Below are 14,884 nucleotides of genomic sequence, written 5' to 3'. Positions count from 1 at the left end.
ACTAAAGATGTAAAATTTCTCGTTATTTGAAATTGATAGTGAATGTCAGCTGTATGCCTACCCTGTGTTAAACTTGTGGGGATTATCGAGTTTGCGATTTTCCGCACAAAAAGGTGGCAATGAAAAATTCATCAACGATAAGGCTTTAAAATAAGTCAAAGACAAGTAATTTACTGTACAAATTAGGTTTTTACACAAAACAGTTCCCGACGATCATTTCTATATATCATATCATCTATCTTATATTTTCATAGTTTGAATTAGAATGTTCAGTGACGCTTCGGAGTTACGACGAGAATGAAAATGCTCTCTTAAAGATTCAAGTTTTATGCGTCTTTTGAAAGCTTGACTTTGAGAAATTTTTAATGTCCAGGGCAAGGGCTGAGAGTTTAAAAGGATAGGAGCTGCTTATAGGAGAATAAGCGACGACCGTAGAATATGGCAATTTTGTGATCTCGTTGTCGTTTCCTGTTATCACAGAAACTAAACGCACTGATGATATTTCTCGATATATATCCAATATCATAAAATTGTTGGGGAGAATTTGTCGTTCAAAATAATTAAAAACACACCAATGTCTGCATGCACTTTTTTCATGCGACGAAACTATGGGGATAAGAATACGCGGCGTCATCATCTCTCGTCAAGTCTGGCGAACGGTGGGGACGCTGTTGTATTGTCGCTACTTGTTGATTCGCTTGACAGCCGCAAGTTAATCATAAACAAGCGAATAAAGGGAAAATGTGGCTATGTAGTGAAAAATTAACTTTGGTTCAAGAATAGGTGACCTCTCACCGATGCAATATATATATACCGCCATTTTGTTTCCTGGCGGCACATTCGTGAAGTACAGCGATTACTCTTGACAATGTTTTGGTCGATATTGACGTGCGTCCTGGTGCTGGGTCTCTCCAGAACGGGATTCTCGCAGTTCCAAGATCCGCAAGAAGAGCTCGATCTTAAAGTTAACCAGTTATTGGATCTCGAATACGTTGACATAACCCTTCCGTATTATGGCACGCTGCAGGGACAGAAATTTCGACTCGTTACGCCGAAGCTGACTTATTGGAGACAAAAAACCTTCTGGGCAGAGCAGTTTTTCGGCATCCCGTACGCTCGACCACCAGTAGGGGAATTCAGGTTCCAGCAGCCAGTCCATGCTGATCCATGGTCAGGGCTGTACAAGGCTACGTACCATCGCAACGCATGTCCACAGTATAGCGACTACATCGAAACTGTCCTACCGGAATTTGACTCCAGAAGAATACAAGAGGATTGTCTTTATTTGAACGTATATCGCCCTTCTGTAAGTTGGCTTCTATATTCTTTGAGACAGCGTAGTACTGTCTAGTGTCGGCACAACTGACTCTACAGAACAGTAGCACAAAACAGAAACTTAACGAAGCACAAAAATACTGTACACCTGTTCAATGTCATTTTCAAAAAATATTTCGCAATGCATTCCAATACGATCACTCACTGACTGCATTGTTTGTCTTGGCGTAGGATATTCGTGGGCGACTATGATGAAAACTGAGTGTTTATTATTGTCATGTGCCAAAAAATTTGCTGCTGTCGCCCTCTACCGATGAGTAACTTGAAAAACACGAATGTGTCATATATGTCTTACGTTACTCTAACAAATAATATACTGACGAAAGCGACCGGAAATTTTAAATAAATATCCTTAAATGCATACAAGAACCTTTGATTCTTGAATTTGTGACTCGCGTCAAAAATTTTAAAGCAAAGAAGCGAGAATGCGTCATCAGGTTTGACAAGTCTCGCCATTCTAACATTGTAAATTTCTTGTTGTCTTTCTATTCGGGTAATACAAGAAATCGACGTACGACCCTCTGTTGCCCGTAATGGTGTTTATTCATGGCGGTGACTGGAACTACGGAACGGCTGAAATGTACAACGCTACCTACATATCAGCTACCAAAGACGTTATTGTAGTCACGATCAATTACAGATTGGGGGCGCTAGGTGAGAGTTTCAATTACGTTCATTTGACAATGATTTCCAGAATAGGATATATATAGAGATATAAATATCTATAACCACTCCGTTCAAATTCTTATTATGTATTGTAAAGGATCAGTAATACTGCAATATACGACCTTTTCTCATTAAAATCTGCCCAGGTAAGAGACCTAAGCTCTCAGTCCTGAGGTAATTTACGGGTTAGAGTTCTTTGGTCACGTAGTTCCATTTTCTGCTCTTAGGAACAGCCTGCTTACGTGTAATTTTGATGGCATTGTTTGTTGTCTCGTGTAAACATAAAAAAGTCTAACGAAACCAACACTGAAAACTGATTAAAATGTGACGTAAATCTACAAGCTCATAACACATTTCGCTGAAAATTAGGACAGGGCTAGATACATCTGAAATCACATGCTCCAGATTAGAGAGCTAATGTATTATGTGTGTCAGCAGACGTTTGTTACCGCACTGATATTTTCCTCAAAGAATGAACCTGGTATAGCTAAATAATACTTGTTAATATCGATAACGGTCATGACCACACACAGACACATGCCTCCGAGTCGAAAAGCTGGTTAAATTGTCCTCGCTGAATTTTAGAGGCCAGGTTAAAATAAGCTTACATTGCAATTTTGTGCATATCATTTATGACATAGTATAGGAGGGAGCAGTACAAATCAGTAGTTTGCACTGGCACAAGTGACTAACAACGATTAAAAGGAGAGTAGTTATCTTTTCTAATATATGATTCATTTCAGAAATTTGATATTCATGTTGTTCTGTTCACTGAAACACGCTTAATTGTCAGTCATCAGTTCTCAACCTTCTCCCTCCCTATTTAAATATAACCAAGCCGTGGATAAATGCTTCGATGATTTGGCCTTCTTTATATTGTGTGTTTAATAATACATGTATTACTCTTTAGGTTTTTTGAGCACCGAGGACCAATACTCACGTGGTAACTATGGTCTATGGGATCAAGTCGAAGCTCTCAAGTGGGTTCAGGAGAATATCAAACATTTTGGCGGCAACAATCGCAGGGTGACGTTGTTCGGCGTGGGGACAGGTGCCGCCAGCATCGGGCTGCTGATGTTGTCACCGTACACAGAAGGTATTGTTAACAACGCCCTCACCGGCAGTGTTATGCTGGAGAGGAGAGATTTTGTTTTTCTTTTCCAAGTTGCGAGAAAGGCAGAAAAAAGTAAATGAAGAAATAAAACGAGTGATTAATGTAGTATGAGGCTCGAAAGACTTAAGCTTTTCCTTCAACTGCTCGTAAGGTAACTTTCAACCATTCCCTTTCCATGTCAAGAATTCAAATCATGTCACTGTGCAAAATTCGGTACGTGTAACAAATTACCGACACAGATGGCCTCTACCCTTGTGTTGGCTCCATTGGAAAATTGGATTTTCAACTTCCATACAACTAATCGGGTGGAAAGTGTATTTTTACCATGAGCTGGAAAATGAGCCCCAACTATGAGCCCCAATAAGTATTGTAAATTTTTAAAGGTCCGAATATCTGTCCCCAAGGCGCATTCTACCAGAAGTAAATGAAAGGCAATTGGTCAGATTGGACAGAAAGTTGAAAACACACGAAGGAAAGCCTCAAAGGAAAAGTAACTGTAACTTTGGATGATTATTCACCATTTGTTCTCAATGTCAATGGCACTTTCTTGTTTTATACCCCACAGCATGTTGAAATACACAGCATTCAGTTTGTTTAACTCAGTCTGTACATGTGTAGACTGCATTGGTATTGTCACGGACAAAGAGACAAGGAGACTTCTTGTCTGTGGTATTGTTGACAAGTGAATTCTAGTCCGGGGTAAAATTCAATAACAGTGCACTGTACGCGAATGGACACTGTATCGAAGAGCTAACAAGTGGTGTTTTAACATGCTCGCAGTTGACATAAAAAACAAAAAATTATGAAAAAAATCATCACAATATACAGCTACTGGCCTTCTAAAAGTGTTGTACATTTCGCTGTATCTATTTTAGGTTTGTTTAAGAGAGCCATTCTTCAGAGCGGTACGGCGGTATCACCGTTCGCTGTGATACCGGAGAACTATAGCCCTCGGGAATTTGCCAGGGAACTTGGAGCATACCACAACTGTCCCGTCACTTACTCTTCATACGAACTGGTGAAGTGTCTCAAAGCATTGCCTCACACTAGTATCTATACCGTCAATGTGGAAGTGAGTAGACATCGATCCTTTTTCAAATCAATTTACTGAATGACGCATTGGCAGACCTCTTTAATGCATAACCTGTCAAGTATCCAGACTAGTTTTAGTCATAGCTTGCTGAGATGAATTTGTCCAAGCAAAGTCCCTCCATTCACTGGAGAGACTGTGGTACAACAAATGAAGATGATAGATTTCGACACTGCATTATGTAGGCGCATATGCTCTTACTATGTTCATGATCTATTGACACTAGTTCAGTCAATACTTAATTAATCAATCAATCAATGAATCAATCAATCAATGAACCAATAAATCAATCAATCAATCAATCAATTACATTGGTTTCTATAGCTCCAAACTCCAAAATACACTCACAATATAACTTCAGTAATAAAAAACAAATGGTATATTTTTATTGTCAGGGGTATCATAGCCATGATACATGTATCAAGAAACGTTAGTCAAATTTTTGCAGTCGCCTAAAACTACTACTGCCCTAATCATTGTCTTTCCGTGTCAGAATCATGATCATTTATGAAAATGCAAAGCCCAAGTTTGAAATAAATTTATCAGTATTCACTTTTTTCTAGTCACACGTTTGGTAACACAGTTATAGCTGCCTCACAATATCATTATCACGCCTCATATACCGGGCTTATCGCCGCCAGGAGTAAGGCAGAATTGTTGTTGGATATCACCGTGACAGGCTTTTGTTCTGTTTCAGGGAAATCCCGATACGGGAGCCTGGGCGCCGGTGGTAGACGGACCGGGCAATGGTCGATTCCTCAAAGCCTATCCACTCGACCTCCTGAACGAAGGAAAGTTTCTGAATATTGACATAATCAACGGAGTCGTCAGAGACGAACGATCCTATGTTCTGCGTAAGTTGAATTTACAATCTTGAAAAGTGGGAGTTCGCAAACTTCCTCTCGATGGGATGATACATAAGTGCTTGTTTGGAGTGAAAACAGACTTATGTTGACGCCTTAATTTCTATGAAATCAAGCTCTTCCAACATTTCGCAGCGCATTAAAATATTGTTTTTCGTCATTTTTAGTGCCCCTCCCCCAAGTGCAATATGGTGTGAAACCGGAGGTATTTATAGAAGAGGTCCGTGAAATGGTGCAGGAAAGACATTACTTTGGAACTGATATTTTAGCTAACGTGTCAGTCTATGAGTATACCAATTGGTCAACGCCTTTCAATGAAACTTCAATCAGAGATCAGTATATCGACGTGAGTAATATGTATTGTGGTCGTGCTGTTGACTCAGCGAATTGACATAAAACGTGGCATCTAATTAGTACAGATTAGACTTATTGTTGGCATCATCGTCGGCATCATCATCATCTCATCATCACCATCACCACCACCACCACCACCACCATCATCACCACCACCACACCACCACTCATCACCACCACCATCACCACCACCATCACCACACCACCACCACCACCATCACCAGCACCACCACCACCAGCACCACCACCATCATCATCACCACCACCACCACCACCACCACCACCACACCACCACCACCATCATCATCATCACCACCACCACCACCACCATCATCATCATCATCACCACCACCACCACCACCACCACCACCATCATCATCATCATCATCATCATCACCACCACCACCACCACCGCCACCACCACCATCATCATCATCATCATCATCATCATCATCATCATCAGAGACAGCAACATCAAATAACAATAATTGAGACTTCGTCGTCTTTCACAAACATTATAAACTGACAATCTTGACTTTGAACATATTTTACTTCATTAGTCACTTTGCTGTGGAATGGTCTGAAGCCAGCACTATCACTAGTGTCACGCTGACAGCAATCGTCAACCGATCGTCAAAATATAAAGATCAACAGTTACTGTTACCTACAATTTCATTGCATTTGTTCATTTATTCATATATTCTCTTTTTTTCTCCCATTCCAGTTGCTTACAGACAGGGACTTCGTAGCCCCGATGATACAAACCAACAGATACCATAGTGAATCTGGAGAAAACAACGTTTTCATGTATACCTTTAATTATCGATCAAATAGATCAGTTTTCCCCGCTTGGATGGGTAAGTATACAATCTAAAATCATCATTATCATCATCATCATCATCATCATCATCATCATCATCATCGTCGTCATCGTCGTCGTCGTCGTCATCATCATCATCGTCGTCGTCGTCGTCGTCATCATCATCGTCATCATCATCATCATGATCATCATCATCATCATCTTCCATTAATCAATCAATCCATCAGTCGAGTTTATTATCGTAAGTTCTTTTGAAATTCATTCTTTATTGATAATATTATTTCAGTCAGCAATTTAATACATGGCGTAGAAATTTTCTTTGCTTGTATTGGGTCATGAAATTAAACGTGTGTGCATGGAAAATTAAAACGCGCGTGACAAACGAAATTCATTTAAAGGCTGGAAAAATGGAACCTAGCCTTCAGTTTTAGTACTAGAAAGATATTACAGTGTGTAAAATTGAGCATCTATATAATTAAACTCTACCAATGCAATTCCGAACCATGATACACTTTGAACTCTCTCAAATATCTTGCAGTATTTCAACCAGCATAAACAAAGGGCATAAGTTAACATCAGAAACCAGTAGTGTATGTCAAAAACTCAGAATAGAAACACACAAACCTTCCTTTTATTTTCCTCTGCCAAGGTGTTCCACACACTGGGGAGATACCTTTCCTATTTGGTGAACCTTTCAACTGGGCTTCAACCAGGCACAATTGGACGTTAGATGATCGCGCCGTCAGCGACTTGATGATGACCATGTGGACAAACTTTGCAAAATACGGGTGAGCTTATGCTTCTATATTTGTGTACTTGGTATAAATCAAAATTGTTTCCAGATTGATATTTAAAGTTTTACGTTTAAAGGTTCAAAAGACACTTTCAAGTTGGATGGACAAAACACTGCGGATAACGTCATAATGCTACTCAGGAGTAAAGTGCGCATGTGTGAGTTGACGACAAGAAACTGTACGTGACAAGTTTGTACGTTCATGTATACATTTTCATTTTTGTCAAACAATAGTGTTCCCGTCCTTCGTAATAGACTTTATTGCATAATACATCTCTTGAACACGTTAAAAACTAAGATGTAAGTTTATTCATCCACCGCGAAATTGATACAATTGCCGCATAATGATGAAAATTAAGGCTGTTTCGTGAAACTGCAATTTTCACCTCCTCTATTTCGAGTTTGGATATGTACCCAACACTTCTACCAACACGCATTTCAGGAATCCGACGCCAGTTCCCGGCTCCGTCCACGAACCCCCGGAGTACCAGGAACCCTCCTTCCCCGCCGAGCCCTGGGACTACACCGACGAGGAGTGGTTCCCTTACCGAGCCGTCAAAAACGAGACTTACCTCCACATCGACGTGAACTGCTCCGTTAGGACCGAGTACAGAAATCGGAAGGCTGCTTTCTGGAACATTCTCGCTCCAAACCTGGTACCCGTGTCAGACAAGCCGCCGACTTGGTATTACTGGTCATCGTGTTCTCTCACTTCGCTCAGTCAAACCTGCGTAATGCTTTGGATTTGTGCTGTTTTGTTTTTTACGAACATTTTGTAGCTGCCAGCTTTTGATTTAATTTCATTCCAAGGTCTAAAACAGATATTCTTTCTCATTATATGAAACGGTCTACAACAATCCAGTCGAGTGTCTACTCGAGTGTGCATAGCCTAAAGTGATCCGGGTTGAAACTAGTTTATGATTCTATGATTCCATCGGAAGATCATTACTCGGACTTGTGTCTTAGAGGCTATGAGCGGGCAAATATCGAATACACAGTTCGGAACATCATATGAACCAGATTAGCCATTCATTAGGGAGCGTTCAGTTTTTACAGCCTGGGGGGGCCGGCAAAATCTTGTCGCCGGTGTTCAAAAAAATATAGACCCCCCCTGCATTTTTTGTGAAAAAACGGTGACCCCCCTTTGTCAGACGAAAAAAATTGATGACCCCCCCCCCCTGAAAAATAAAACCAAAACCCATATGTCAAATTTACCCGCATGGTTTGGATTTGAACTCCGGTACGCGGCGCACTTTATTCGATGCCAGTGCACAAACTTCTCAGCCACATCCATTGAAACGTCTGTTAATTAGGACGACTGAAAGGCAATTTTTAACTTCATTTCCATAGACAACTCATGTCCATGGACATTGTATAAAGTAAACTTTATTGGAGTGGTTCGCCAAAGGCAGCCCTCCGGTTAAGAGGGTCATGGGCCATTAAGTAAAGTCAACTTTATTCTAGTGGGCCACCAAAGGTGGCACACCGGTAAAGAGGGTCGATCATGGCTATTGCATAAAGTAGACTTTACTGGACAGGGCCGCTGAAGGCGCGCGGCCATTACCATTATTCAGTGCGTGATCCCAGGGATCCCTCAAACATGTTTCTAATACAAGCCGCGGCTTCAATTGGGAATTTTACGGTAAGATTGCCGTGGGGTATTACATAAAGTCAATTTATTGTAGTGGGCCGCCGCAGGCGGCCCGCCGGTAAAAGAGGGTCAATCATGGCCATTGCATGAAGTAAACCTGATTGGAGTGGGCCGCCAAAGGCGTCTGCCCGTTAAGAGGGTCATGGGTAATACATAATGTATATTTATTGTAGTGGGCCGCCGAAGGCGGCCCGCAGGTAAAGAGGGTCAATCATGGCCATTGCATGAAGTAAACCTAATTGGAGTGGGCCACCAAAGGCGTCTGCCCGTTAAGAGGGTCATGGGTAATACATAATGTATATTTATTGTAGTGGGCCGCTGAAGGCGGCCCGCCGGTAAAGAGGGTCGATCATGGCATGGCATAAAGTGAACTTTATTGTTGGTATTATGTTTTTGAAAATGTGGTGACCCCCCCCTTTCCTACCAGTGAAAAAGCGATGACTCCCCCTTTGTGGATTCCAAAATTATGATGACCCCCCCCCCCCTGGATTTTGCCGTCCCCCCCCGGTCGTAAAAACTGAACGGTTCATTACATCCGATTTTCAACTTTTTATGTCAAGCATTCGAACTAAACGTAGGCCTAATATAAGCGTTTATTTGGAATTTAGGCTTCTAAAATTTCAAAATCAGAAGAAATTCTACCCGTTGGATTGATTAAACATTTTAATGTGTACTTTTGGTGCTCAGTGAGATCGTCAATTGTACGTTATATGACCGACACCTTTCTATAAGTGACTATACCGTGACCCTAGCCACTTTGGTCAAAAAAGCGTGCTCATGACTGAACGAAAAGTACCTTCGCCAGTTTCAAAAGTAATACAAAAATATTAAAGCTGCCTCGTACTAGAAGATAAAATGTCCACTGCATTAATTAACCTTCAAATTTCGTGTTGTCGCTCGATCGGAAAGCTTACCTGACTCGGAGACTTGCTTTAGTACATAGCGCCCTCATAGGACAACCTCGCAGATTCCCATTTCCAGCTCAGTGTATAAGTATACACTTTTCTTGTATATATTGTCTAGCTATACAAGCAATTTAAATTTTATGTAATGGTAAGAGTTTTATTTAGAAGTTTCCCGCAATAATTTGAAGCAATTCTATTTCAAGTTAAAGGGGAAAGGGATGGATTCTCACGTCTCCTTGCATATTATGATACTAGTTTACGGTAAAATAATTAGCGTAAAACATATCCAATCAAATGATGCCGCTTACAGCTTAATGCGGGAAAATACAGTTTTTGTTTCACAGCATCGGAAAACAACTTTTATTTTTAAAATAGACTAGTAAACAGTGTTGACTTAAAAAGCTTTGTATGTTGAATTAATGTTTCTCTTTTTCTGAAAGATTTGTTCCCTCGGTCACTGTTTATATTTTATCGCAAGAATACTTGAGTAGTCGTTTGTTTTATGGTATAGGTGAAGAGCGACGGCTCTATACCATGACTTTTATATCTTATTTGTTAGTGCAAGTTTTCTTCGATGACCTTGATAGTGTACTTCTCAATATTTTGACGCCGATTTATAGCTTTCCGCTAGCAATACCATGTCATGGCGCGTCTTGTGCCGACGTCGACGAGCTTGTAAGCTCATCATGTCGGATCTTTATCAAGGGGGCAGCCATGGTACACATTCCTTGGCTGTGTACGATGCTGCGATTGGATTTTTGATATGATATTTAACTGACATTCAAACTTCCTGACAAAACACCCCGACACTTTCATAATTAATCTTGTCCATACACCTTAGAGCATGCAGGTATATGTACATGGAACAGCAAAATAGCAATTTGTAATGTTGAATGTATTTATAGAATTTAGGAAAGTTATATTTTAAAATGTAAAGTGGAATGTAGAACAGCAAAGTAGAAATTAAAGACATGTAGTGTTAAATTGTCATATAGCATGTAGAATTATAGAATAGAAGATAGAAATTTTGGCATGGATTGGACGCATTGTATGCCTTAAAGGGACAAAGTCGGCCATTTTTTCATGAGTTTTGTTTGATACGAGATACTACTTATATTGTTTGACATGTTGAAAGATACTGAATGAATGGTTGACCATGCATATATTCGATCCCGGTTTTAGACACGATACATGAAACCATTGCGAAAATGAATTAATGGTCATGTCCATTAATTCATTTTCGCCATGGTTTCATTTAATTTTTCTAAAAGTGGGATCGAATATATGCATGGTCACCATTCATTCAGTATCTTTCAACATGTCAAACAATATAAGTAGTATCTCGTATCAAAAAAACTCATGAAAAATTGGCCGACTTTGTCCCTTTAAGGCCGAGTTACACGAGGCAACTCGTAAACGCGGCGGGCAGCTCGAATCACCTGCTGCTACGTTCAAGTCGACTTGGTCAGCGAATTGCCTGTTGTAACTCGGCCTTCATGTTACAGCTTATAAGGCACATCGTTAAATGTTTCAATGTTTTTTCATCGACCTTTATTCTCTTTGAAGCTCTTATATAGTTTTACTTGCCGCTGTTTTTAACTACTGTGTCCTCGACTCGCAAGAACGTTGAGTGTCAGATATCTGAACTTTACAAGCTGAGGCAAACTTCCTGTTATGTTTTGCCTGCCAGCAAGGACGGTCGTATACGCCTTCCACAAGTTGGATCGTTGGGGTTGCAACGCCATGGGGCAAACAATACCTTGGTTAGGAGTTTCCATGTTAAGTGTATGATTTTGAAAAAAAACCCGTTCTTTGGAATAAAATAAACACAAAGCAAAACCGTTTACAGTTTGTCTACATGTATACAATTTACTGGAGTATATACGATTTGTGTGACAGATAATTTAAACGCCAGTTTGTACACGTACTTGACTCCGAAGTTCTCGTCTTTCTATCGGTGAATACAGATAAAGCAAGCCAACAAACTTTTTAAATTACCTACTATAGTGTATGTCGTTCATCGCAACGTAGTGGGATTTTCAAGTTTAGACTTATCCATCAGTCCCAAATGACCACCATCTTTTCTTGAATGTACAGTATAATCGATTATCTGTACGGAATTTGAGCTTCATTCAAACTCTTTGTCGCCTGGTGTCAGATAAGACATTAATGTTGAAATAGTTGTGTTTATATTTATTGATTGACACGTCTGGAATCTCCCTTCATCCTTTTAATATTTAAATACGCACAGATTGTGTACATTTCGGTCAAGTCAAAAATACATTTCAACATCATTGGACCTTTGGTTTACATCGCAGTACTTTTTCTGCGCCTCGAAAGTGAAATACGTGTACTTAAACTTTTGCCCAAACTTTCTTCAGTGAAACTTTCAACCATTCTCTTACCAAATGAAGAATAAAAATAAGCATTCTCGGTGCAAAGTTACATAACATTTATAACATATAGGCCTATGTGAAATTAAATTCAAAATGGCCGCCATTCCTGTATCAACTCATTTACAGAAAAAGGAAATCTTATATTTTCGAAAAACTAAGACTGTGAAAATTATTCTTTCTCCAAGAACTTTAGAATGAGTCCCCACAAGCGTTAGACCAATACAGCATTGAAAATATCTGTCCCCACGGAGCATTCTACCTTTTGTATTGGTCTAGAGTGTCACAAGGCGACTTGTATGTTACATGTATAAGACTGGTACTTCTCAAACTGACAAGTAACCTTCAATAGATAGAGTCTTCTGCTTTCTTTCAGCAACGTTCGACAGTCGATCGAGTGGACGAGAAATTTCGTTTTCATAATTTGGACCACTAAAAATTCTAGGAGGATATGCATACGCTGACATCTCGATAGCGGGCGCGACTTGTATGCTAGTAGAGTAAGCACAACAGAAGAGCACGCACAAAATGTTTTTGCCACAATCTCAGGTCCCGAGAGTGTGCGGAAATCGTAGAGGGATGGTGAGCATTCTAAATGCTAGAAATGCTGGAAAATATAATTTCCAAGGCACTACTATTAATGACACACCATTGCAAGTTAGCCGTCTGTTACAGAACTACTCCAACTTTCCGACCGATGTCACGGTGCAACATTCCAATTCACTGACGTCGACAATCTCAGTATCTTTGACGGAAAACATTGTCTTATATCACAGTCCCTCCACCCACTAACTGTGATTAGGTTAAACTTGTACGTTCGTCAAGATATCACAGTCCTGGTACCGCACTTATCTCCCCCGTTTTTCCTGGACTGGATAACTTGATTTGTCTTGTCTTTAAAGAGGAAACTTATCTGAAACTCGCCACGGACTCTGTACACACCGAACCCTTGAAGACACACAAGAGCATAAGATTTTCTCTCACATCCAATTCGATGGACCATGCTGTGAACGTACAATGACGGTGCAGAGTTGTAAATCATGTGAAGCCTCTTGAATCAGCCAAAATACAGTCTGGAGGGATTTTGATCGAAGCAACATCGATCGTCGTAAGGTTATCATATAAGAATACATGATAACCACAGTGGTAATTTTACAACTAATCGACCGTTATTAAAGCCTATACTTCTCGGGAAAAAACCCTTGATCATAGCAGATATTTTATTTTAAATGGCAGTCCTGTTGTGTCCCATGGATGACTTTGCATGACATGGAAAACAAATGGTTGAATTCTGGGGGAGGGGGTGGGGGAAACATCTGAAATTTTTACCTGAATTCGCTTTGAATATCCGATGTTGTATACACAGAAACTCATTAATAAGTTTTATACGTTTATAGTGTACACTGAGCACTCCAAGCGCCTGTGTCTGCGGCCTAAGCCAGGTAAATTTTTGTCAAAATCTTGAATTGCCTCGCATTCCCCTCCCTTCCGAGATAAAAAAAAAGAAAGCACACATTGAAACAGAAAACGCATTCTAAGTCATGGCTAGCCATCGCATCCGAAGTAAATTGAGCGTTACTGTGGAGTATGCATAGTCTCCCAGTCCGACGACAGTACAACAATCTTTAATGGGTTATCAGAAAGCGATAATTTTCATTTCAGAAGCCCAAAGAGAGTCAGCTGGTTCTATCAGACAGTAGTAACTTAATCACACCTCAGGACACCCTCCCAGACGGACAACTATCGTCTCCATAGAGACACAAGGAAATGGGCTACAGGGAAACATATCACGTCCACACGCTTTTTATTAATAAGTTCATAAATAGTTTTGATGCTTAAAATTACACTGTTTACTTTCTTTCTTTCTTTTCTTTTTTTTTTTTTTTTTGGGGGGGGGGTATAAACGATTCAATTAAGTGGGCCAATCGATTTATTTTTGCATGTCAACTAGATTACACTCAACGAGTCCCATCCGATGGAAATTTTTTGGTAAAACCATGCCTCCATGTTCAGACCATGCTGGTTTGCATTTATTTATTTATTTATTTATTTATTTATTTAGTTGTTGCTTCTATGTTGGTTAAATGGCCAACTTGTCGTGAAAACGCGGCGTGTAGGCCTACATCATTCCGATCGGGCAAATGTAACAACTTTGAACAAGTCAAGCGATACAGAACCTCTCATGTAGGCCTATAGGGCCTATTAGGCCTATATATGTGTATGTAGTACCATAGGTTGTATTCAAACTTTAATAACGAGTCACACTCAACCAGGGTTCCGCATTCGTTTCAGTAACAGATGTTCTACATTGAGAGTGACCATTGAAATGCATTTCATTGATCCGTAATTCCTCTTTTACATGTGCAGTACATCATGACTGACGGGGAACGTGGCGCACGTATTGTAATGGGTGCACTGAGGAGGTAGAAAAGTATGATTTGTATGATTGCCATTTTTCCGAATAAAGAATGAATGAAAAAAAATGATAACAAAGAAATCTAAATAGCTGAAAGAAATATCAAAAAATATATTGAAATGTAGCAGAAGATAGAAAGAAAAACACAAAAAAGGAATGCCGAAACCCGGGATAGTTCTCCGAACTCGTGCGAGTTCGCCGGTTTGAACCAGGGACCTTTAGATCTTCAGTCTAACGCTCTCCCAACTGAGCTATTTCGGCAGTTATGGAAGAAGATATTTATTGCAATTATATACATTTAATAATTCAGCTTGTCGTTGTATTATCAAAAATACGTACAAGCGTTACTTATGTTGTGTAATTCATCTATGTAGAGGTATTTTGATACTTACGTCAGGCTTATTGACCGGGTCACCAAATTGGTTAGGGCCGAATGACGTCGTTCGACTCTTTGCGATGATATAAGCATATCCTTTGACCTCTG

General features: G+C 40.0%; 1 protein-coding gene across 1 annotated transcript; it reads left to right on the top strand.

The window, feature by feature from the left end:
- The first annotated feature begins 801 nt into the window (after nt 1–801).
- LOC139115289 (neuroligin-4, Y-linked-like) lies at nt 802–11,435 on the top strand. The gene is made up of 9 exons (XM_070677299.1): nt 802–1,306; nt 1,839–1,989; nt 2,912–3,097; nt 3,991–4,187; nt 4,903–5,059; nt 5,236–5,414; nt 6,147–6,279; nt 6,892–7,030; nt 7,478–11,435. Exons 1-9 carry the CDS (start codon nt 869–871, stop codon nt 7,812–7,814), a joined length of 1,917 nt encoding a protein of 638 aa, XP_070533400.1. The 5' UTR covers nt 802–868; the 3' UTR covers nt 7,815–11,435.
- Nucleotides 11,436–14,884: the final 3,449 nt, after the last annotated feature.

This window comes from Ptychodera flava, chromosome 17 (genome assembly GCF_041260155.1).
Source record: "Ptychodera flava strain L36383 chromosome 17, AS_Pfla_20210202, whole genome shotgun sequence".
Classification (NCBI taxonomy): domain Eukaryota; kingdom Metazoa; phylum Hemichordata; class Enteropneusta; family Ptychoderidae; genus Ptychodera; species Ptychodera flava.
Note: the sequence above shows the minus strand (reverse complement) of the source record. Positions and strands in the feature narration are given on the sequence as shown.